This window comes from Poecilia reticulata, chromosome 20 (genome assembly GCF_904066995.2).
Source record: "Poecilia reticulata chromosome 20, P_reticulata-male-v2, whole genome shotgun sequence".
Lineage (NCBI taxonomy): Eukaryota > Metazoa > Chordata > Actinopteri > Cyprinodontiformes > Poeciliidae > Poecilia > Poecilia reticulata.
The window spans coordinates 17,393,157-17,419,523 of record NC_088849.1 but is presented as its reverse complement, the minus strand read 5'-3'; the positions used below and the strand labels follow the sequence as shown (position 1 = coordinate 17,419,523).

Here is a 26,367-nt window from a genome sequence, read left to right as displayed (position 1 = left end):
CTCAATGTTCTAATGGCCTGCTTGGATACAGCGCAGCCATTACAGGTTTCTTCAACAATGACAATTTGTGGTTTAAGCAACAAGGAATTATCGCAAAAAAAAAAAAAGATCAATATTTAGAAAAAACAAGACTTTATTTGAATCCCATGTGACCACTTTTTGCCACAAACATTGCACAGTATGAAAAGAAATCACATCATTGGGCATTGTGTCACATCAATTGTACACATGATCCTATTATAGATGAAAATGTTTGTTTTTGGTGATTTCAAAATAAAAAAACTAAACAAAAAAAATTGTCTTTCAGTTTGAAAAACAGCAATACGTAGTGTTTATAACTTTACAGTCCACTGGCCGTTGTTTTCGCTGAGTGACGGTGAGGGGTGAAGGCTCAGTCTAAGAACCTGCTACATTGATCATCTGAAAAATATCCCTTGGTATGAAAATAAGAGTATAAAAAAAGTTTATTTTAAAATTAGCTAAAAGTAAATGACAAAAATCATAACTATACTTATGAAAACAGTTAAACATTAACTACAGTAGTGAATAGGTTTTTCATCGATGCCAAGAGCAAAGTGTAAGACACTGAGATGACCTTTTTTTTCTGCCTTTAGTGTGCAAATGAATGAGGCAGAGCAATCAGGAACTCTGAAATGTTTTTAACCGTAAATGAGTGTGGACGCGACCCGTCTGAATCATCCAGCTCTTGCTCCATCCCTCTACGGCGATATTCAGTACAAGTCAAAGACATAAAGACAGGCAGCATTTCTTTGATAACATTTTTTGGTCCCTGTGTGCAAATAAAATACACATGTAGATACATACGCATGTATATGAAATGACTAAACTTACAGCCAAGGCACCTTGATACAGTTTTTTAAAATGACAAAAAAAAATAAAAAATAAAAAAACCATCCTCATCATGTCGATTGGTATACCAAAAATAGAAATGATCAGGCTTTCATGTGGTTTTGTTCTCTCTTGCGTGCAGCAGAAAAAAAAAGTCACTGAACTGAGGAGATCCACATTCGAGACACAGTCAGTCTCCTTCCCGACCTCCTCCTGCCCCCCCCCCACCCCCACCCCTCCCCGTTTCTTCTCCTTTAGGACACCAGCTGTTTGGCTTGCAGCTCCATCTCCGCAGCCCGTTTGAGGGCCACGTCCACCAGGAGCTGGAAGCCGCTGAAGTCCTGTGTGAGGTCCGGAGGGGTCGGGGGAGGGGTATTGAACAGGCCGCTGCGGGGGCTGAGGTTGCCCTCCATGCTGGTGCTGCTGAGAATGGTGGTGGTGGCAGAGAGCGGCCCCTCATCCCGGCACCGGAACATCGCTTGAGCCTGCACGGACTGCAACAGCTCGGCCGCCCTGTCGCAGTTCATTCCTGGCACTGAAGGGTGGGAGGCTGTCGGGCTGGCCTGCATGGCTGTGGTGACAGTGGTGTGACAGATGACAGAGGGCCGGTTTGGAATGAGGCCAGGAGAGGGAGACGAGGAGACCGGAGAAGACATGGAGTGGGACACAGGCTTCCTCAGGACGCTGGGAATGCTGGGATCGAAGCTGGAAGGGTGGAGGGCGCGTTTGTCACAGGCCTCCTCTGCGCCCGCGACAGGACTGTTGTGTTTCGGGGACTGGGAGCTGTCGGAGAAGCTGTCGCCGGCCTTGCTCCCTTTCCTGGAGATGGTGAACTGGTTGGGGTCTTTTCCGTCTTTTCTCAGCATCTCTGGGAGGAGTCGTCGCCGGGCATTGATAAACCAGTTACACACCTGAAAGAGACAAGCACATGAGTCACTTTAATGAGAAAGCTGCATTGTTTGGCTATTATTTTATGCCTTAAAAAAAAAAACTTTTCACAAATTAAGAACTGATGGAAGTGGGTAAAATGCAATTACTACAAGCCGCATGTTCTGGGACTGCAGAAGTGCAGAGTTTATAAATACAAAGTTTTAAATTTAGACTTCATAGAGTGGAAACTTTTTAAAGGTTCTTTTTTTAAGGATGAGCAGTTAATACAAGACCAGAAGTAAATGGTGGTTCATTCGATTTGTCTCATAAGAACTGGGAATGTTGCATCATTCTGGGAATGACGCAACCCTCCAGTCAAACTCTAGTTCCAAGCAGGAAAGTCACTGGGTTTTGCTTACTGTTGTGGCACCAACTTGAATTGGCATTAAAAGTGCTGATAATGTATTTCTCCAAATTTCACATGTTCAACACTGCAGGAACATATTGTGTGCCACTTGTCAACTCTTATTCCCTGTAACTTTCACTATGGTTTCACTAGGGTTTCTAGTGAAACCCGTGTTTCACTAGAAACCATAGTTTCACTAGGGAGACTGCAAACTTCAGGAGGACTTCTTGTTGCATTTCTCACTGGAGACACCAAAACTACACTTAGCACAAACAGCATTCACCATCATTCCACTGGCACCATTTAATTCGCATGAGTCCAAATGAGTTGCGCTAAAAGAGATAGCTAATGGCTAGTCCAAGAGTGGCCAAGATCAAAGTAGGCTGTTGCCATCATAAAAACAACTCTTATCTCAAAAACAAAGTGGCTAAAGCAAATGCTATGTTACGAACCTTTAACCCTTATTTCATCATTAGGCAGTTAAATTCACAAATTGCCTATGATTATTCAGACAACACTTAAAAGATTCTTGTCTGAATCTTGTGCATCACCAATGAGCTTCTTCAGTGAAACACGTCCTGAGAAGGAACATGTAAAAGATATGCAGCCACTTTATGAGAGATAAAGTGCATAATTGAGAAAATAGGCATTTATGTGAATTACATTTTATTATTATTTTTTTTTTTAGTATTACTTTACACTGCAGTTTCTATCAGGAAGCTCACTGGTGACACACCACCTCAAAAGTGAGACTTGTCTGTAAATAGCCAACCAAAACAAAATTAACTATGAATTAAAATTTTGTAAAATAGTATTCACTTAAACCTGTATGTGACTGTAGTTTTTATATTTTTAAAGGTAGTTGAACTTCGCTTTCGATGATGAACCCTGTTCTTGAACGTCAGTGTAGCGAGCCAACTTATCTGGATTAATGCTGAATAAAAATGCTAAGTGAGTAGCACATTAACTACCCATGACTCAACTTGAAAAATCCTCAACTCTCCCTTTAAATTATGTGGTTTAACAATAAGAGCTAATCTCCTTTGTCAAACTATTAACAACCGTTGTCCCACCCCTCTTTCTGTTCACCCCTTTAGGCTAGTTGTAACTGGCTCGGGGAGGCCTGTAACTCTTAACTATGTAAATGACTATGCATTGTTCCCAGACAGCTGGGATGGAACGAGGCTGGAGGGAGGGAAATTCCTGTCCAATGTCTCTTAGCCAAACCCGCAGCACTCACAGGGAGTGAGTTTACTCACGTTGCCTCATACACTTTTCGTGTTGCAACGTCAAGCTGGTTTGGATGACCTTCAATTCACTGTTGACGTGTTGCGTTTGCCATCTTGACAGGATATGAGTCAGTAAAGCTCACGCTTGTTTCCTCTCAAGTTTTTACAGTGGTGGGTGTTTTTGTTTTACTTTAATGGCTTACTGGCAGCGAGTCTTTGGTAATTTTATGTGACTTCACTTCATACCTGCAACGTGGAGAGCTGAGTCTGCTTAGAGAGAAGGGCCTTCTCCTGCTCTGATGGGTAAGCGTTGTAACGGTGCTCATACAGCCAGTCCCTAAGAATCTGGACCGACTCTTTGGGCAGGTTGCCTCTCCGTTTCCTCTTCCCGTTGCTCCCGGAGCTCGAGGACAGATCCAGGGGGGCGTCAACGCTATCCTCGTCATCTGTCTCGCTCCCCGACAGCATTGTCAGACCTGAAACAAGAAAAGGAGAGCACATTAGGACGGGATGGGGGGGGAGAAGAGACTATCCTGTTTTCATCAAGTCCCGCAGAGGCTGTCTGGAAGGCAGCTGATGTGTCGGAAGCGAGCTGTCAAGTTCAGCCATGTGATTCATATAAGGAGCGAGGGAAGGAGGATGTGAGAAGGAAAAAAAAGAGGAGGGGGACGTCACAAAGGCTTGCCTGATGTTGTGTCAGTTAAAAAGCCCTGCCTTCACAAACAGAACAAAAACAAGGGAAAGGAACATTTACAAGGGATTCTGTAAGGAGCGGTGCCTTTAAAAAAAAGATTAGAAGGTTCTGCTTTCAATATTAGTCATTATCAAACAAGGTTTTGGGGGATTTTGAATCAGCATGAGAGTGACATATCAACAAAGTCGCTCTCATAACTAAATAACATACTTAACCCCTTTTTTCCAGGAATTTCTCTGCTGCCAGCCGCAAAATTTATTTATTATGTCATCTTAGGTAAACCGCATGGTGGGTCTAGTTGTCTTGCAGTGTCAGTGGTGGTTCTGCTGGGGGAAAACAAGCAATTCCTCATGCTGACTCGTCAAAGGCTGGTATGTGATCCTCACAAGAAAGCAAACTTTAGCAGTATTAATGCTGCAAAAACTGTAATAATTGAGGCAATACATTTGTTTTTTTGTTAAAACTGAAAATATTTCTAATTACTGTACCCAGTGAGTGTCATCGGTAACATGCATTTTTGCTCCCTTAATCTGTGCAGCGACTAATTTATTTTTATACATGAAATTAAACCAGAAATAACGCCCAGTAAATCTGCGGTAGTTTGTAAATGACAATTTGATGTTCATTTTGATATTTGTTAGACCCAGTAGTCCTACATTAGAGCGACGGGTGACACCTCTTAGGTTTTTACACCATGACTGTCAGCCTGACTGACAAATTCAAGAATTTCAGGCCATATCCATGCGAGAATGCTTTTCTATCCTTTTGTGTTTTCCAAAAGATTCTTTGTAAACAAGGCCATATTTGTTGTCCAGGCATATGAAACAAAAGTGATCCAAATGTCACACTAACTATGTCTGTAGGTGGCGACAAATAGCAGTCATTGAAGTACACCAAAAACAAAGGAGGAGGCATTACATCTGACAATTTTGGGGTTTGAAGTTTAAGTTTGTATTTGTGAATTAGTTGCGTACAGAATATCTACTTGGAACAATACAACACCCTTAGGACTACGAACCCTGATGGCCTCTGTAAAACTGCAAATTCTTGCTGGTCTGGTTAGAAATATTTCCAAACAGCTAAATGAGTTTTTTTTTGGGGGGGGGGGTTTTGTAAATGAGAGAAGTAAACATTTCAGCCAGCAGACCAGCAGTACGCAGCAACAGGTCAGAAGGGGGCAGTGCTGTGTTACTCTATGCCCTATAAAGCTGGAGAAAACTCCAGTCGCTTTGGGACTTTCCCTGGCATCTTATGCAAATTACTTTAAACTCTTAAGAACGGTACATGGAATTTTTTTTAAACTTCAAATTTAACCTCAACATATTGATAAGAGTATATAATCCCTGCCCTGACTGGCAGCAAACTGAAAATTACATTTAAGCAGAAGTATTCATTTGGAAAATTCCTCTCCTGAAAGAAATAACTTTTGAAGCAGCTCGCCAGTATTTGTGATATTTAGACCAATATTTACACCAGAACAGCTTAGAGAGCCATGTAAGAAAATTCAAAGGATAGATGAGGCTTAAGAGGTCTGCATAAGAACAAAGTAGTGGGAAAAGAGCAAGAAAGTTCCCAACAGGATGAGGTAATTACGTAGGCTGGAGAAGAGGGGAAAGGGGGAGGGGAGACCTGTTGCAAATCAGCGTCTCCAGACTAAACAAAAGAACCCAAGGGCTGCGTGCGTCTTTGTACCCAACTGAAAAGTTTCCACTCGCCAAGAGATACTTTATGGTGAACTCAACACCTTCCTAAAACTTGCAACTAATCAGAATGATCAGAAAAGTGTTCAGACTCATTCAAGTCGCTGGTTTAGGAAGTTTAACACAACTTGTAAGATGGTTTCTATTGTGTGCCTGCGTGAAGGAGCTGCACCACGAGGTCCACGAACAAGGCAACAGCCAACTTCCCAACAATGAGGTCAATAAGAACATTAGCCTACTTTCTGATTTCAGACGCTTTAAAACCGCGCTTAATGTGTTTGTCTCTTTAAGACCGAAAAGATACAAGGTATCGATTTTTTATTTTTTTTTTATTTATTCGAAAGCACGTTGTGAAAACGTCACAAACTCGCGAACACAACAATAGTGCCACCAACTTTGGCTTTTATCATCAATGTATTACTTCGTCACTTATTTAATGAAAAATGCCTAAATACAAAAGGTACAAAAAACAAAAGCACGGTGTCTTCCTCGTAAGTTTTAACGTTTTTGCGCTTTCAATTTAGGTCGAGACTTCCTTATGAAAACACGTAAACACAGGATAGCGCAAAAGTAGCATAAACACACGTGTAACTAATCTTAAACGGTGAGTGAAAAACAAGCATATCGACTTTTGACACCGCGCCAGCACATGGTGGAAGAAAAGCCCCCTGTCATGTCTGAGAAGGAAACAATGGACTGCATGGTTTGCATATGAGGAGAATCATTCTGTTTACCGTTTTCCCAGTTACGGGAAAACGTATATTCTTCTACAACAATCTCATCCAAAACATCCCACCTACCTTTTTTCGTCTTCATCTCCGTTTGTAAAATGCCCAGTAATTCCTCTGTTTTTCGTCCGTTCAGTGTGTATCCCAGGGGGAAAAAATCCTTATTCATCAAGTTTCTTTTTAAAAAAAAAAAAATAATTTTATACTGGTCTCTCTTCTCTTGGTCCCTGTTGTGAATCGTGGTATAAAAAAAAAGAAAGTAGAGGTGGTGGTGGGGGTTTACCTGAGACCACTCCGTCCCTTCGGCTCTCAAAGCCGTTTTTCCTCGTTGACTCTGTGTGTGTGTGTGTGTGTTTGATCCTGAAACTGGGTGACAGCTATCTTTGACAGCTGCGTGACTCAACGCAGAGATCCTCCCACCATGTTGAGCTGCATGGGGAAGAAAATCTCTGACATCAGCACGGCTTGTTCCACTGACATGAATACATACGGTTTCGTAAGGCTTTAACTACTGCAGAATTCCCCCTAAATGCATAATAACTTACACACACACACACATTTGAAAACAATATGCTGGGAAAGCATGTTATTTCTTCATCGAGGGGGATCGGAATGAAAACAAAACAGGCTGTCGGAGGGAGCACTGCGGACCTCGTGGCAGTAACTGAGTGAAACAAACACGGTTTGCCTTTAGGCAAAACCTCTTAAAAAAAAGGATGAAAAAAATCTAGAACATGTGTGGTGGGGTTATCTTCCGACTTACTACCAAAGGCTGTGATTTTTTTAAGAGGGTGATCCTATTATGTGCATTAGGGTTCAAACCGTTCAATTATTTAGTGTTGGACAATATAAGTACCCTAAATCACTCCTACTACTCCTCCTTTCGCTCTCATTTTGCCTTGTTGCAACGGGAAATGAATGAATGTTAGTTAAATTTGTTAATACTGTTACCATTCCTAGTATAACCCTCCAGACGTGTGTGTAGTAGTGACATATTGACCCCGCCTTGCAGCAGCTGGAGGGTTACAGTGCGCCAGTTCACGTTATTGAAACCAACAACAAGGACGGCGATGGGGAGGGAAACGATCGATGCCTTCATTTGTATGCGCACCACAACCTTGCGACAGCTGCTGTGGCATCGGCTGTTTGCATGAATTTGTTCCAAACAACCGCTTGGCTTCCATCTTTGAGGTGAGAATGTCTCCCTCTAGTGGTTCGTTTTGCCACAGATTCTATGTTTGAATATGAGGGAAACCTGAGGTCCTCGAGCGCCCTCTGGCAGCTGAGATGCTTCCGTGCAACCCCACATGCATAAATACTTTAACTATAAAGTAAAAGAAAATCTTCTTAAATATCTCTTTGCAGCCCACATATCAACTGAAGATATCTGTTTACACTTTTACTAGAGGCTAAAAGAATGCCCAACACCTTTTCAGATTTTGTCATTTCAAAAACTGAGGCGGATTTTTATTCAGTCCTCTTTAATTTGATGTCCCCTAACTAAAATGAATTTGAACGTATTGCCTTTAGAAGTCACCCAATTAATAAATAGTGTCTACATTTGCGTTGTTTAATATCAGTGTGAATGCAGCTTATTAGTGAACAAATGATATCATTAAGACGAAAGAATACAGGAGATTGATAAGGAAAACAAAAAACTGTGGTCGGGGTTAGGTTAAAGATAATATACGATCAAACGGTTCACTGCTCAATACATCATCTGAATGTCCAAAAATTATGCTACTACTGTACCTACGAAGACATGGTCGTCCACCTCAGCAGAAAGATTGGACAAGGAGAGCGTTAATCAGACAAACAGTCACAAACAGTAGGTGGGCCCATCATAATCCAGGAGCAGCTGTAGAGATCCAGAGCTTAGGGTGTGTGTGTGTGGGGGGGGGGGGGATCTTTGGGCAGGACAAATATGGGCCCTAGCTCAACTTTATGGAAGGCTGCCAAGAAGAATGTTATTGTTGAAAGAAAGTCCCCATGCCATGTAGAGGACACAGCAAACACATGGATGAAGGTGTTATGATTTGATCTAAACAAACCTGAAATTTGTGGTAAACATAGACTTACACTACTTGGTTCCTCCTATACACCATATCTAAAGTGAAACATGCTGGTGGTGGGAGCATCTGAGAGTAAGGTTTTCTTCGGCAGGGCCTGGTTAGAGCTAAGAGGAAGGAGAAGGAAAATCCACACTTGATCGTCAAGAAAATCTTTCTCAATACGTGGTTGCACCTGCATTGTCATTGTCATTGTCAGAACATGAATATTCTACAGACTAAATGATTACCTCCATTTATTACTAAGCATAATATTTCCTGAACGTGCATCAGGGAATGCATGTTCAGGAAATATCAGAACATGATGATCTATATCATGTTCTGATGATATCAATTCATCAGAACATGTAACAGCTTGAATTGTAACCACATGACCGCTATGAGGTAAAGGCTATATAAAGCAGTCACATTCTGGGAATCTCCACAAGGTCTAGCAGTCCAGGCGTTAAATATAGGCATATGAACAAGTTTGTCATATCAAAGGCTTATAGCCTTTTGTCATTCAAGAATAAGTACAATTGAAAAATGTAATAATAATATTAGTAATTAATACAGTAATATAAATATTGTATTCAATAATTTGTAGTTTGTTTGCAGCTATTGTGGTTGTATGTATTTATTGTATCCCCAATTATTATGTCCAAATCTCATAAGATTCTTTCTATCTTTTTCTTCCTTCCTTTCTTTTTTAATTGTTACTTTTCCTTCTTTACTTTTCTTTACTTTTCCTTTCTACGCTTCTCATTGGCTGTTGGAGAGTCATACTGTAAATAAAAAAGTGTCCTCCTATGACTTGCGCTGATGTCAGGAAGATGGGTCAAGTCACCTAGTGACAAAACAAAGCAGATGGCAAATGCGTCCTTTCAAAATAAAACTTTATTTTTACACATAAACGTTTGGGCCACTTGTTTACGACAAAAATGTTGTCACCTTCCTGGGCATGTACTTGCTAAGTAGCTAAAATACAAACTCTTAATTAGTCACGTTATAAATAGCTATTTTGACTTCGATGTTTAGACAGATTGCAGTCAAGTCAAATGTGTGTGTTTTTTTTAATGAAAACTTAAATTTATCAATACATTTGAGAAAAGTCTTTACATTTATCAATTACATTTTATTATTAAAATGTAAACACAAATAATCTGAAAGACTATTTACTGAATTAAATAATGAGGGAAGGGGGAAAAAATCATACAAACCTGTTTCTGTGTTCTAATCTGCTTTAGGAACCCTTTGCTTGCACACCTCAAATGCTCCCCAAAGTGTTGTTTCACATTAGTAAATGAAACAAGATGTTTTCAGAATAGGATTTAATTTATTAAGGGCAATAAAAAAAAACCAGAATGACCTTATATTAAATGTTATTATCCTCCAAACCTGATGGCTTGTTTCACAAACCCTAAGCATCAGCAGCTGCCAGAGAGCATTTGTGAAAACTGTTGGTGGGCTTTTCATAACACTTTGGAGTAACTCTTCTTTGGATATTTGTTTTATTTTTGGAACATTGTAGGATTTCAAAGTATGAGTGTCGTATTCGTATTTGTTCAGGCTTTGAAGAGGCCAATCCGAAATGAACTTAATGGCGTGATAGCGATTCTTTATAACTCACGGCTTAAAAATCACCAACTGACAGCTGGACTTCTTTATTAGTTTCTAATAATTGTGGCAATTTGCCCAGGCCCTGAAGCAACAAGGCAGTTTTCTGTGTTTATCTGCTGTCATGTTTGACTGTAGTTATCTTGTTCTATGTCACAATTCATGATTGGTGTTTTTATATTATAAAATATTTTTTGGGACAATTATACACAAGAAACTGGCTTGAAAAAAACATCGAAACTTTTTTAAAATGTAATTTTATCTTGAAAATCTCGAAGGGAAGTGTATGTGATTGAATCCTGCCTGACTGTTTAACCAGCAGGGTCCAGTTGCAGTTTCAACTCTAAAATTAGGGAGGCACCCTGTCTGCAAGTGACGCAAAGAGCCCGAACAGGAGCGTGTCGTCGTCTCTGCGTGTTGCTGATAAGGGGACTGGGGGCCATGGAGACGTTCCCAACAGCCCCCCGCTGTTGTTACCGATGACACGGGTCTTCATATATTTTTAGCCGCTGTTGTCATGTTTTCGTAACGGCACGGCCGCTTCGCCCGCTATAAAGGACTGCGTTTCAAACATGCAGCTGTACAACAGCGTTCTCACACACTACCCGAGGGCGTCCAGGTCCAGGAAAGTTACTGTCAATCTGTCTCCGGCGTCCGAACACCCCAACGCGGCCACGCAAAGTTCCTCTGAGGTCGACGGACAACTTCGACTGCGCACAACTTCAGCGACTAACGGGAGTGAGACAAACATGCCAGCATTTTCCTGCTACGAAGCCTCACCGGTGAAGCCAGTTCACTTCACATCGACGGCTGAGATAATAATCCGTAGACCTGATGGAGTGGAAAGGTCTGTACCGGTTCACATCGTCAAGAAGTCCAAGAACAAGTCGCAAAGAGGTGAAAATCAGCCCTGCAATGACTGTGATTCAGATATAATGGTGGAGATGATTAATCATCTGGGCAACGGAACTGATGAGATGTTTCCTGGGAATCATGTTTTTAGGAGCAGCAGTATCAATGGGACGATGAGGAATTCATACGAGGATGAAACTTCTTCAGAAACATCTTCTAGAAGGAATGGATTTAACTCTGTGGATATTGAAGAACATTCTCCCATGGGGTCATCACGTAAAGAGGAGAAGTCCTTTGAGCTCAGTGTCCTCCAGGAGTCTCCACCACAGAGATGCCAAGAAACGGGGGACATCAACGATAAGGTCACCAGGTATCTGGCTGAGGTGGAGAGGCAGAACAAGTACCTCCAGGAGAGACACAAGTACAGGTACCACATCATTCCAGATGGCAACTGCCTGTACAGAGCTGTGTGCAAGGCCACATACGGAGACCAAGCAAGGCATGGGGAGCTGCGGGAGCAGACCGTGCACCACATCGCCGACCACCTGGACGAGTTCATACCCATCATTGAGGGGGACGTTGGAGAGTTCTTGATCAACGCGGCGCAGGACGGTGCCTGGGCTGGGTATCCAGAGCTCCTAGCCATGAGTCAAATGCTGAATGTCAACATCCACCTTACGACTGGTGGCAGCCTGGAGAGTTCCACTGTTTCCACCATGGTGCACTATCTTGGGGAGGAGGACGCCTCCAAACCGGCAATCTGGCTTAGCTGGCTCAGCAATGGTCACTACGATGTCGTATTGGACAAGCGTCTCCCCAACCCAGAGTATGAGGACTGGTGTCGACAATCACAGATGCAGAGGAAGCGGGACGAGGAGCTGGCAAAATCTATGGCAGCCTCGCTGTCTAAGATGTACCTAGAACAAAATGGTTATGTTTGAAATAAAGTTTGTATGACAGAGGACATATTTTCTTACAGAATGACAGAGGGAGATTCTTCTGATGACTTTCTTCCAGCTTTAAATTATTTTTTATAATATTTCTATGTGTGAAACAAAGTGCAGTGCACAGACTTGAGTTTTTCTACATACCAAAACGTCCAGATTGGAGTTTGAAAGGATGTATGCTTGTTCTTTGGATGATTTTAGTTATGTTGACGTCAGTGATGCTTTGAGTTTGAGTATTTTTGCAGTGTACAACATTTATTTGCCTTTTTCTTGGCCGACCATTTATACTTTTGACATCATTTGTGCAACAGTTGACACATTTTAAACAGGGCTCCAATGCAGTCTGGAATTTGTACAAAAAGCACTTAGAAAACTATTGAATTTCTGACTTTTCCTTTTCTATTTTCTGAGGATAAACATCTAAAAATGCCAAAAAGAAAATTGAAGTGTTTTTATGTCTGAACGACTTGCTTTGTCTTTGCTTCATCACAACTACATTTTAATGTTACCCATTACTATGTTTGGTTTTTTTACTCACTGACTGAATGTATCTCAAACCCCCACAAAGAACCATTTCACTACTTTTTAGGTTTCAGGCAACTGCAAAGTGGATGATTTTGACCAACCCTAATAAACTTGAAAAAAAAGTTCTAGATCTAATATAAAGAACCCACATTTTATGTGAGATCCTCCAATCTTTATTTGAGAAATCAATTATAGATTTTAAGATGGAGCTGATCTCAGTTAGTCCAGACACACAAAAAAGTAGTGAAACCTTGCATTCCAAAAAAATAAAGCCAGTTTAATTTTCATGACTTGCAAAACCTACAACTGACAACTATTTAACCCATTTCAACATCAGTGTTTTATATTCAAATGTCCAAAATGTTTAAGACTGCTGAAAAAACTGTCCATTTGAACTGGGAAATGTATGGAATTTTGTTTTGAAATGTGTAAAAACCCAGTTTGAAATGCAGTGAATTTTAGATTGCATTTTCTTACATATGTATTTTTTTTAATCTTTGTATTTTTAAAGAATCTGTTTTCTCTCTTGCACAAAAGTTCCAACTAGGTATAAGTTGGTTATTGGATTCTCACCACATTTTATCCGCAGTAGCACAAAAAAGCATAACATATTCTAATTGGTTTTCTTTAGATCAGTAAAACTTTCCTACTGCTGCTGAAGTAATATATTACTACAGATATAACTGCTTTGTCATTTTTTCTTATCTTAATGCATTGGCATATACAAAGATATAAATTGTGCCAACTCAGTTTTGCGGTAGTTTTAAAGTAAACGTAGTACCTTAGTAAGAGTGACGGGTGGATTCTCTTTTTCTTTTTTTTTAAAATCATGTTTCTTTCTCTCTTTTTTTCTAAGCAAGTAAAAGGTGTATTTTCTTTTTTTTCAGACAGCTGACTAGCAGCAGCATGTGGGGGAGGGGTAGCGGTAGAGAGTCTATGTTCCACACAACTGGAGAAATTCCAGTCACTCTGGCACTTTATCTGACTTGTCATTAAAACAACCTTAAACTGTAGGCACATAATATAGTATATTTTAGAATTTGTGAAACCAGAATTGCTTCACACCGTTTTTCAGTCCATGCCTAGTCCCACCACAATTAAGTTTTGGTGTCTTGATGATCTTGAGTTATTTCTATAAATTTCATGGATTTGTTTTTTATTTTTTTGGATTGTTTCTGAATAAAATGTAAAAATGAGATTACATTTTCCTGCTTTTTTTTAAATCTACAAATGAACATTTCTTATTTTTTTTTCTAATGTACTGTTGCTAGTATTATCTGAAAGGCTTTGTAGTACAAAGATTGTACTTAACTCCATTTGAACGATGTCAGTTACGATGATCCTACAGCAAATTATTCGGGTCCAACTGCAGAACTTGGTGTAAAAACAAAATTAAAATCATGAGTTTGCTTCCACATCAGCAAACTCGTGCTAGTGCTAGTTCGTGTTGGTCTGTCACATAAAATCGGATTAAAATACAGTTTGTGGCTGTAACGTGACAACGTTTAGAGATGTGAATATTTGTGCATCACACAGTACATGACAAATCTATGGATTTATAAACAGAAATAGATGGAGATACCAACCTTTGTCACTTTAGAAAAGGATCTTCACTAGTAATCTGTATCTATGAATCTTATGACCAAGTAAGGATTTTAAAAGCAAAGTCTGCAGGAGAACAACTTTCAAAACCAAAAAATACCTTAGTCTTACTGCAACACATTCCAATCTATTTTTATAAGGTTCCTGGAAGTGTTTCCGAAATACCTCCATCATGGTTTGTTACAGTAAATTATTTGGAGTACACCAAATGACCCTTGATTTTTTTTTGTTGCATCCAAGAAAAACTGCCACAATGCCAGGAAAAAGAAAAGAAAAAAAAAAAAAACAGTTTGACTTTGCTTCCTCTAGATGGCACTCTACACTCTAATATTTCCAAAATTACTTTAATGTTGTGCAGTATTTCTTTTTCTCTTTTTGTTCAAACGTAGGGATACTCGGGGCTTCTTTATTAACTCAGCGGACAAAGCACAGGTCATAGTAAAATGTATATTTTTAAAGTGTGCATTTAGGCACGCCATATTACGATTTTCATTTTAGTTTAAAAATGTAACTTATTTCTGAAACAACCTAAAAATAACATAAAATGGCCATGTTTTGTGATGTGTGCTTCAACTGCTGCTTAAGTTAACTATATTTTGTTACGTTATATTCTTTTACCTGAAACCTTTACAATAGTGACGTAACGATGCAATCACAGGCACATAGACGAAAGTTTTAATCTCCTCTTTAATGCGGGAAGAGGAATGGGCTCCTCTGGCGCCTGGGTTTTCTCCTACGGATCATAAACAAGCAGGCAGGCTGAGCAGAGCAGAGCAGAGAAGAGAAGAGGAAGACAGGTAAGATCGGACTCCTTCTCTGCAGTGGGCTACTGTGCTGGCTCTGAATCAGCGCACAGAGAGAAAGAAAGTCACCGACGGACACTGACGCTCTTCTGTCGCGCGTGGTGCGCCTGTGAAGGATTCCCACGCGCCAGAACTCACGGTCCACCTCGACACTGGGGAAGTTTACGGAGCGGATTCTGAGGAACCAACAGCCAACATGTCGGGACACCGGGTGCAGTTCGCGGACCTTCCTCCTAGTGAGCACAAAGGAAGCCCCAAATTTGCCAGTAAGAAATTTTATTTTATATTTTTTTTTGATAAAGTGCGTTTTATTCCATTACCAGTATTAAATGAAACCTTTGAAACACCTAATTAGCTCTAAAACAGCTGTACTGTACTTTAACATTGCTAGTTAACTGTATAGCACATTTTTGCCTAAAAAGCCCAAACTTTCTTATGCATTATTAGGCATGTTAAAAATGCTGCATTTTTAAATGGTCGTTTTGTTCTTAAAAATAAATTTTTTTAGCCAACATTACTTTCACTAATATGTTACTCATGCTACTAGAAATTGTGATAGTCATACACTGCAATAACAAAATGAGGGATTTATGATAAATTACTGGCAACCAGTGGCTGTTTTTTTAAATCAGTTTTAGTGCCCTTCTTTCCTCATCTATCTCATTTTGGAAAATACATTGTGTCCTTATCAGAACCATTAGGGATAAATAGTTCCGTTTAGTCAGATATTTGACATCTGCAAGTTTATTTAAAACATGGCAGTGGCTTATGTGATAGTCTGATCTGAATGAATTATATCCATTTGCTTACAAACCCCCCACTGTTATTGCTATGTATACACGTATACCTTGATGTGGGTGACTGTGGCTCAGTCTGTAGAGTAGTTCTCTTATAATCGGAAGCTTGTAGGTTTGATTCCAGCCTCCACATGTCATTGTTCCCCGGGGCAAGACACTTAACCCCAAGTAATCTACATTTCAGCGTATAAATATGTGTGTATTTCTGAGTGTGAATGGCTGAATGTGACTCTTGTGTAAATTTGAACTTGGTTTAATTTTTATATACAGCTTTGAAACAATATACACCAACAAAGTTAAATAAATAATTGCCCTTTCTACAAAATAAACATTGAACATTTAAAATGTATATATATCTACAATGTTGGTGAGTTGGTTTCAAGTTAAGTCACAATTCTTCAGCATGTACACAAGTGTGATTGACAATTCTAAGACCTTCCTCCTGGCTCTGATTGGTTGTTTCTGACGCCAGTGTAATTTGGTATTTTTGCAGATGGCAGTAGTAGCTCTGGGAGAAGGGAGGGAGTTTTATGTTTTCACAGATACATGCTTCATATTATGATGTCACAAAATATATTATGTATTTTTAAAAATACATAATATATATTTTATTACAGTATATATTGTGAGATAATTTACTGTGAACAGAAATACATTCTCAACTGTAATATGACGTTGTGGGAAGAACAGCTTCCAGTAAATTTATTGTATATACCTCAGTTGGTTTTTACAGTGTGAACATTGCTAGTGGTCCTTTGAGCATGGGCATCACTGGGATTATTCCATGTGCTTCCCTTTTAATACACTCATCTGAGGTGGCAGTTTGACCTTTCCGTGATGCTGCAAACTTTTTTCCTCCCTGGTCAGACCCGCCTATCATGAAGTCGAGCGGTTCTCATGCCTGATCTTAAGCTGACACTGACCTTGTAGAGCATTTAGGGATGACCTGACTATAGCCGCCATCTTTTCGAGTATCAACGAAGTCAGACCATAGTATATCAACAATAGAAGATTGAAGATATAGTACAAATATGGTTTGTTCTCTGTGATATTAGATGTGACCCATCTCTGCTTTCCTCTGTAGCTGCGCACTGCAGCATAGGGACTATGGCAGAGAAACTGAGCCCATCTCCATAGTGACAGGTTGAGTGACAGAACAAGTGAGCTAGGACATGGTTGGAAAATTGCCTGTTTACTGCAAATCGCTTGAGGAGTGCATCTGTAGTCCTTTGTGGGTAGGTCTCTTTTTAGTTGTGATACAATAGAAGCATTTGTGACAATTTATCATCACTTCATATACAGTTTTTTACATTTTTTTAAAAATTTTTAAGTCATTAGATTAGGTCAGGGACATTCGTTTTGACTGCAGAGGGTAGAAGTGCTGATGCTGTGTGCAGGTTGAACTCAGATTGCATGTGGGCCATGTGGGGTTGATGTGTGCGAGGACACAACAGCAGCTTCAGCAACAAACTACACATTCTGACTCAGCCGATCCATTTTTCTGCCGCTTTGTGGCAGGTGACATGGGGTCGAATTTCACTGTCTTCATCTTCTTCTGTTCTGATGCACATGCTCATAAAGCATATGATCACGGGAATAACGGTAATGCACCCGCTTCACAATTCATTGTTCTAGTCTGCTTTTTGGAGTATGTTACCCTGATTTGAACATTACTGAAGATGCTTTGCTTAAGAAATTATCATTCAGTACTGATTTATGATATTTTCAGTCTCTCCAAGACGAGATACATACCTTCGGGTTGAAACCATTAGTTTAGAAGAAGTGCAAGGTAATAAAAACGTAGAACTGTAAATAAATTTATTTTTATTTGTTTACGTTGTTGAAAAATCTTTACTTTCTTGATGACTGCCTAGTACACAAGCAATAAACTTGATTGCATGTTGTCACCTTTAGTCCCTGCATGATAGTTTCAGCAATATGGTAAAATCTGTGTTGGAAACATAAACACAGAGTACACTTATGTACCATCTCTTTAAAGCAGATGGTGTCTGTGTCTACATTAATCTGCAGAAGCTGAGATGAGATCCTGCCAGTGCATCTTATAATTCTCTGTGAAAACAAATCAAACAGACGTGAAGGTGAGGATGAAGCTTTATGTTTCTCGGACATATTCTGCTATTGAGGGATCATTCGCTCTTTTTCATTTTAGCTGCTGGTGATTTAGGTACAGTGGGAAATAGCAAAATCTGGTAGGATGATTGCATCTGATAACCATTTGAGGTGATCCGTCTGGACTTTGCAAGCTGTTGAAAATGCTAAACAGCTGTTTTTACTCTTAATTAAAGACATGTCCCTGAAGGGTTCCTTAAGTTCCCCTAGAGAGCAAAACAAAGCATTAAGCGTGGACAACATGCTGTTGTACTTCCTGTTTTAATTAGCTGCATTCCAGTGGTTTTCTTAGAAAAGGTAAAAAAAGAAAAAGTGAAGTAGTGGAAAGAATAAAACCCACTACATTTCCCCTGATGCTTAAGAAAAGTTTGAGGTGGTTTTAAGGTGTTTTAAATAGGATTTTAGGGGGATAGAAATAGCTATGGATCTCAAAATTAAGATTTTATGTTCCAAATGCCAATGAGCATCACTTAAGTTTCGGCATGCTAATTTCCAATCTAATAGTACAATAGTTAAGTTCATACTACAAGTTAAGAAAGAAAAACGTGTGCTTTGTATACACCTGGAAACCTCATAGCTTTAAAGCGCAGTAAAGGAGAAAAAACTGTATTCTATTAGTATAACATTGTCTAGATTGCAACTACCCTGTTCAGTAAATTCAAGTTTAGCTTATGCTGAGTATGCTATTTGTGTAAAGCATCAGCATGACATTTTATAACATAAAATCAAAGCATAGTAAAAATCTATAATACAATCAGTTTAAATTGCTTTGACTGCAATCCCGGTTCAATTCTGTGGGTGGGATAAGGACATCCCTAAAAACATCTTGAATTGTTTGACCTGGTCAGAAAGGAAATGGCACCACTGAGCAGCTGTTCCCTTTCTGCCTAAAGTAATTTCACATGACTGTGTCATAATATCTCAGATATCCCGTATGTTTCTAAAAAAAGAAACGCTATGAATTTCCCTCTTTCAACAGTGGTCATTTCACTCCTTAGTGTCTCTGTTTGTACAATGGCTTCTTTTTTGAGGGAAATTTGTCTCCTATCTGATTTTTTATTCAGAATTGTTTTTTCCAAAAACATAGTTAACTTAGTCATAAATCAATAACATAACGAATTATTCTAATTGTTATTTTTAAAAATACACTTTAAAGCTTAGAAGTCTACATTAGTGGACATATTTTTTTTGACTGTCATTTAATTCACGGCATATTCAAAGTGTATGTTATCTCAGAAAAAGAAAACGGTATGTACTACACCCTGACTTGTGACATTTTGTCTTGTTATCAAGTGTGAGGAAGGCAAGTCTGAATAAAGGTCTTAGTTGAGAAATGAAGATAAACATTGGGAGGGAAGCTTATTATTATAACTTTTTTTACAAGACTAAAGAAGAAAGACAAACACAACAGGGGTGGACAAGAGGGAGTGAAACTTGTTATGTAGCTTATTCCTGTGGTTGCAATTAGTCTTGGTAGAGCCATCATCTCCATCTAGCTGGCTGATGAGGCTCTAGATGCCTGATGAATGAGCCGCCCTCCTCTGTCTTCTTCCTCTGCTGGAGGCTCCAGTGTCTCCTACAGTGGGATACTGGTGTTGTAGGGGAGGGACAGATGTTTTTCTTTTCATTTTTGTTTTGTTTTGTTTTTCTAAACCATTCCCCTGCATGAATTCCTTCCTGAAGATGACATGATGGAGTAGCTAAAGAAATGCATTTTAGTGTAATGGTATAAGTCGGATATAATGTAGTTTGTCGTCTCTGGCAGCAACAAGTGATGAATGGAATTGGCTCCTTTTTTGTCACATGGAGAAGCAGCTGAGAAACAACCAACATGCCTATGATGTTAATAGTCATCTCAGAGGAGCTAAGGTCGGATAACACAGAAGAAAATGTTCACTGTTAAAATAAAAACACCCAGAGGGGCTGCACAGCTCTCCACAGGGTTATTATTCATCCACCACAAGATGTGCTTTGTAAATAGCTGCTGCTCTTTACTTGTGAAGTGAGACAGTTTGTCTCAGTGTTAAAACTTAGGATGTAATCACAGTCTGCATATGCCCTTCTCTACCACTAACCATGCATGATACACTCCCTGATTAAGCTTCCTTTTTCATTTTTTTTTCCAAGGGAGCAATGTTAGCAAAAAACTGATTTAGGCACACATGAGTTAGAAGTGAAATAGCCTCTCGTTTGATGTTGCAGCCAGGTTATGTTCAAAGGAAAATACCAAATAGGTGTGCGGGGAGAAAATGGGCCAGGTTTCATAAGGGTTTGCGCTGATTTTCAACACAAAGTGTGCATCTGCATTCATGTCCGCATACACACCCTTGTATGGCGGTACTTGATAATGGAGCTCGTGTAAAGCTTATCTCTACACTCCATGCTGACAACACTGAATCTTTCATCCACATTTGGTGGGTTTAATGACTTCACAAATTGATCAGAGGATCTCAGTCACTGCTGCAGAGGTCAGCTATTATTACACACATGTGCATGCACGCACACATACACAAAGAGTTGATTTCCTTTCTATTCACTTTTTGATACATCAAACCTTTCTATACTTAGATGGTTGACTTTTTTCCCCATACACTCTCGGCATGTACTAAAATACACTGTGTTGTTGTACTCTTTGAGAAGTTATCTTGTTTCAGCATTAATATCTGCAATCTTTATTGATTTTAATGAGTCAAATTCACTCCAGCAGTTCATGGGGACTGAACCACACAATGCTGTCAGACACATATTATGCACTATTCTGCTGAAAAAACTATTAGAAAACAGCTCATCAGAATACAAGAAAGGAAGACTGTCGCAATGTTGAACATTGCGACAGTGTAACAAAGGGGGTGATGAGTTTGTAAAACAGTATTTTAAGCATACTTTATGATTTAATCCGTTACAGTTGAGATCATAATTATTCCTACTCCTGTCAGAGTTAGGTTTATTTTAGGTTGTTTTAAATAGTTCTGATAGGAAATAGGACTGACATTAGGACATGAGGAGTTAGTCCATCCAAAGGCCAAAAATCAACTTCACACTTATCAAGCCAGCATAAAATAATATAATAAAATTCCAAGTTTGCATACAAGCGAAATCACTCTTGACCTAGCAAGAGTTTTAGGGGCTGCAAATTGTAAATTTGACAAAGATTGCCTTTCTGACCTTTACTTAAAATCTCATGAGTCATGAGACATATTACCACACCAGACTGAATAGATTATAGAAAAGTACTCTAAACCATTTGTTATGCTGAGAGGTTTGGATGTGGTTTGGATAGAGAAGTCAGTCAGTCAGTCAATCTTGGCTGTACAGCAAACAAAGCTGGTTTATTAAGTCTGATGCAACGCAGCAGATTTAAAAAATGGCAGCCTCTCCCATCAGTCCTACATCCAGCCGTCCACCCATATACCGCCTTCTCAATTTACATCGGCCAATGACCTCAGTCTGCCAGAGTGGAGAAAAATAAAACAAAGTTAACTTTAATATACACAATGTAAACACATATGAGGAAAACATTTTCTGTATGCAAAAGCACAATTTTCAAATCATTTTATTGTTTTAATTTATTTAAGCTTCAACCAAGCAAACTCCAGCTCTTGTCACTGCACTTCCTATAAAAGAGCTGGATTGAGGCAGGCCTCCTCTTTTAACAGGCTCCCAAGATGGCTGCCACAAAAGACAAACCCAGGTAACAAACATTTCAACCAAACACAGACAAAAGGTTCATTTACACACTAAGAAAGTTACAGAAAAACGTAATGCTTTTTAACACCATCATTGGATCTGACTTTTGTTGGGCTCAATAAAAAATCAAAACTTCAAATGAAAAACAATAAGACCAGTAAAATTTAAAAAGTACAAAATAAAGTTTCTGAGCTTGTCACAAATCAAAATGACCCAACAGAAAACCTAGACAAGTAAGTCAAAGTTATAGGAGGTATAAGAGAAACCAAAAGCATTAATACTTTTACTCTGTAACTTCCATTCATTTAAACAGCTCCTTATGGTTACATATTATTTACCTCACTTGGCAAACACAAGCCATCAGACGCCAATCATTTAACATTCCACACGCTTTGCTTTTGTATCTAATTTGATAACTACGCTTGTGAATTTGAAGACAGTCTGCTCCCAGTCAATAACCGCAAGCCGCTCCTGTCAATATGACAAATGGGAGGTTTGGGTGGGCGGCTGTGTGTAACTGGATGGGACGCCACTGATTGGGTGCGGTAGCAGCATAGCGGCTGTGGGAGGAATACATTGAGAAAGTGCTGAGAAGATTTTAACTGCAATCCTTATACAGCAGTTATCCCTTTCAGCTGCTCAAAGTCCTCTTTGGATGATCCAGTGTCTTGCAAAAATATTCATACCTTTTGAACATTTTAACATTTACTGTATGTCACAGCTATCAACTTCAATGTATTTTGCAGGGAATTTATGTGATTAATTATGTTTATACACTCAGCATATACTTTTATCTGAAGCGAATAACAAATGAGGATATAATAGTGCCATTAATACCAGAGATAACAATAAGTTACTTAGAAGGAAGTCTGTCTGACTTTGTCTGATGTGACAGTCTAGAAATAGAGTGCAAACATGGGGGGAAGTGCACAAAGAGACGGTGTGTGAGAGGGAAGCTTAGGTGCCAGTGTCAGAAACAAGCAATGCCACACGAACAGGTATTTGAACCCTGGGCCCTCATATTAAAAGTTTGGTGCTCTTTCAACTGAGCTACATAACACAAAATAGATAATAACTGTGCAGTCAATATCTTATTATGATAAGACATAGTTTTCAAAGTTTGTAGAAATATTCACACCCCTCTACGAGGAGGAATCTGTTGACAGGACAACTCTTAGTCATTCATTCCACAAATCTGGCCTTTATGGGTGGATGCCAAGAAGGTACCCGAAAGAGGTCTTGTTTGTATTTTGCCACAAGTTATTTACAGGGCACAGGAAGCATGTGGAAATGGTGTTCAGGTCAGATAAAACTAAAAAGTAACTTTTTGGCCTGCATGAAAAACATGGGAGAAAATTAACATTGACTATCACACCAAGCACAAAACCCCCATGGTGAATCATACTGGTAGCAGAGTCACTTTTCTACCACATCTAGGCTAGTCTCTAACAAAATTTATTCTCCATACCATTTGATTGAAGCCAAGTTATTTTACAAAGAAGAATGAGCAGAAACAAATGTGCAAAGTTGGTAGAGACATACCTTTAAGTTTTGCAACTGTAATTAGTGGTAATATTGACTCAGGGGGTCTGAACATAAATGCATACCACACTTGTCATATCGCACTTTTGTAAATCATCTTCAAACCACATATCCCTTTCTTTTTAGTTCTCAATATTTACAATTCCGAAAACACACCCAGTATGTTAATCTGTTGCATAAAATTCCATTAAAGTACATTGCAGTTTTTAGTTTCAGTGTGACAAAATGTGAAAAACTGTCAAGTTATTTTTGTAAGTTGCTGGAGCTCAGCTGAGAATAATGAGCACTGTGCTACTGCTTTATCAGCATCTGTCTCATAAAATGAATGCAGAATACATGTTTTGAGAGAACTACTTGGTTTTGTTTAACTTCTTTTGATATTTTAGGACAATTTGGGCTAATCCACTTTCCTCAATGAAAGGTCTATGAAATATGAACACGCCAATAAGTGCAAAGCTGACGTCAGCAAATAGCTGCTGATCCTTTGATCCACCTCTAATCTAAAGACAGAGGATTCCGTCAGTTAGTTGCTGTTTCTTTCATATTGAAGAACTGACAACGAAATTATTTCTTAACTTTATGGTCAAGCACTTTCGTTCAAAGATTAAAACAATCCTTGTATTGATTTAGCTTTTTTTTTAAGTAACTAATTAGAATTTCATGAGGATTTTTCAGACTATTAAACATCAGCACATCTTTAAAGTAAACTAATCAGCACTCTCACAGGTAATCTGGCTTAAAAACTAAAATATGATGAGCAGCCTCTGAAGTCTGTGATGATGAGGTCTTGGCTGTCAGAAGCCACTGCAGAGGCCAGCAGTTGTGTAAGAGATTTAATGGCTGTGGCTTTGCTTGATCATCAGACATTTTGGCAAGCTTACTGAGAGCTTTTACTCTTTGGCTCTTCCAGTCAATCATTTTGTGTTTGTCAGCCTAAATAGTAATTTGTTGATCCTACATGGAGACCTTTTGGACACAGGACTCATACGAAGTGTTGTAGGATCCTTTTAACATTTTGAAATGTTTTTCAGTAAATAACTCTACTTATAAAACCAACCTTTCCGTCACGATTGAACAGACATCCAAAATATGGTTCAAGATCTAAGCCTCACATACATCTATGCATTAAAATCCGATGTCTTCCAGACATGAGCTCAGGCCTCTCCCCTGTACTCGAAACTATCTTCTAAATGTTCACAATGCCCCAGGGAATTGTGGTTGCTTTTATCTTTAGATGATGACACACAGGAATACATGTTGCTTTGCTGCATAAGTTCATGTGTCAATGTTCGTGCTTATGTGTGCAGTAAGTGCAGATCTGGAGTTTATTGGACAAACACTTTGGGTTCTGCTTGGGGTTATGATTCATTACTCTAAGAAAAAACATATGTTCTTTGAATGCTTTTCTAATCTTCAGCGTCTCCCTTCTGTACGAGTCTGTCCAGCTGCAGCTCTTAGACCACCAAGATGGACTCAGTGCTAATCTAATACTAATCTCTTTAGTATGTGTGGAGCCATCTATGACAGGTTTGTTTTATTTTTGTTAATCCCTGGTATTTTTTTTAAATGGTTGATATCATTTTCATACCAATACCTTTAGGGCAAAACAAAGTGCTGTGCAAACATTAGCATTTATATTGTGTTTTAATTAGAGGGGTGCCGATCGATCGGTCACCGATCATAATCGGGCCGATTTCCGTGAAAAAGTGCATGATTGGTGATCGGCGATCATTGGCTCTTGTTGTCGATACCGATCACCTGCATCTAATTTCGCAGCCTGCCTGTGCAGCTGGTCTCCTCTTTCCTTCACACTGCGCAAACGCGCAGCAACAAATCCTAAGCGATGTGGAACTATAACGCACTGAGTGAATGGGTAAGTTTGCGTGTTGCGGCGGAAAATTGAAGTACGTCAAAATGCATCAATACAACGAAGCTAATACGACATAATAACAATGCCATACTTGACGGAGTTTGGCTACATCGAGGCTCACTGCAGTAAAAAAGACATATGGAGGATCAGATAGCAGCTAAAGCAGCGCACAGCTACAAACACTCACCCGGATTAGCATGACGGTCAGAGAGCTAAACAAATAACCCGCAAAATTATTTAAGTCTTCGAGCTGCGATGTAAGACGCTGGTTCTGCTCTCGCTGTTGAACCGCTGCTACGCGCTACAGGTAGTAATATTTCACAGACGGAGCGCCGCTTCTGCTCCACCTGGTAGTGACTCTCGCACCGAATCTCTGTTTAAAGCTGCTGCATCTAACCTAAAAAAATACATTTGACATAGAAAACTTTCGCAGTCCTAACATGAGACAGATAATCTCAAAAAAAAAAAAAAAAAATCGATCTCCTCCTTGCTCTGCATAATTACTCCGCTCAGTCAGAAACAGCCACTCAGCAGTAATCAGCTAGCCGCCATGCTATCAGGAAGTTTTCATTCAGTAACTCTGGATTGTTTATTGTAATGGATCCTGTATTTGCCTTTGAATGTTAAGTTTTATACTTGAACTTTTTGGCAATGTTGAGAGATTTTTTTGGGCTCTTTGCATTATTTAGCCTCTTCAGAGCCTTCATATATTTTCAGTCTGTTAAAGATAGTATTACCGATAGCAGTACAATTTGCACAATGCCTGTTTTGTTTAGTTTTCTTCTTGGAAAAAGTTATTAAAAACAAGTTTTTGTCTAAATTAAGGTGAATTCATGGTTCCTATTTCCACATAATGTAACCGGTAGTGTTTATGATAAAAAATAAATAAATAATAATTATGTGATCGGTATCGGTGATTGGTATCATGGGTGATCGGTATTGGCAGGAAAAAACCTGATCGGCACATCTCTAGTTTTAATAAGACTTGTTGATCATTTTGCACATAGCAGGTTCCAGTTCATAATATGCAGAAAAATCTCACAGAAATAATTGTTGCTCCTTATAAACTTAAAACTTCCTTATAAACTTAAGGAAGAAAGAAAAAACAAAAGGAAAGAATGAGAGAAAGAAAGGAATAAAGGGAAATAAATACACAACAGGACCTGACACAGCAGTGAGCTTCATTTTACTCTTAATTTTTTAGTTTATTGATACCTGCTCATAAATTATCAACGTAAAATAGTTACTACAGAATGGTATGTTCATAGAGGTTTAAATTACCACCTAGCCTGAAATTTGGTTGCAAGAGACCTTCTTAGAATATAGGTTCAAATTTGAAGGTATTTTCTTAAATCAATAACTGCAGCAAGCCACAATAAGGTTAAGTTTAATCCCAGCAAGCTGATATTACATTTTAGCTTACTAGAAAACTATGAAAATCATAAATAAGCAAAGGAAGTCAGAATTTGTT

The 26,367-nt window shown here is 39.1% G+C and overlaps 3 protein-coding genes across 3 annotated transcripts in view; 2 read left to right on the top strand and 1 right to left on the bottom strand.

Moving 5' to 3' along the window:
• Positions 1-115: 115 nt before the first annotated feature.
• Positions 116-7,035, bottom strand: tgif1 (TGFB-induced factor homeobox 1). The gene is made up of 3 exons (XM_008396756.3): positions 6,549-7,035; positions 3,601-3,830; positions 116-1,760 (listed from the first exon to the last, which is right to left on the bottom strand). The coding sequence occupies exons 1-3, from the start codon at positions 6,643-6,645 to the stop codon at positions 1,104-1,106; spliced, it is 984 nt and encodes a 327-aa protein (XP_008394978.1). The 5' UTR covers positions 6,646-7,035; the 3' UTR covers positions 116-1,103.
• A 3,416-nt stretch (positions 7,036-10,451) lies between these two features.
• otud1 (OTU deubiquitinase 1) lies at positions 10,452-13,661 on the top strand. Its single transcript, XM_008396757.3, has one exon. It carries the CDS (start codon positions 10,714-10,716, stop codon positions 11,932-11,934), a length of 1,221 nt encoding a protein of 406 aa, XP_008394979.2. The 5' UTR covers positions 10,452-10,713; the 3' UTR covers positions 11,935-13,661.
• An 856-nt stretch (positions 13,662-14,517) lies between these two features.
• Positions 14,518-26,367, top strand: part of kiaa1217 (KIAA1217 ortholog) — a 126,743-nt gene continuing 114,893 nt past the window's right edge. Inside the window, exon 1 of the mRNA XM_008396763.3 lies at positions 14,518-15,136. Within this exon, the coding sequence (XP_008394985.1) occupies positions 15,067-15,136 (70 nt within the window). The 5' untranslated portion in view covers positions 14,518-15,066. The remainder of the gene's footprint in view (positions 15,137-26,367) is intronic.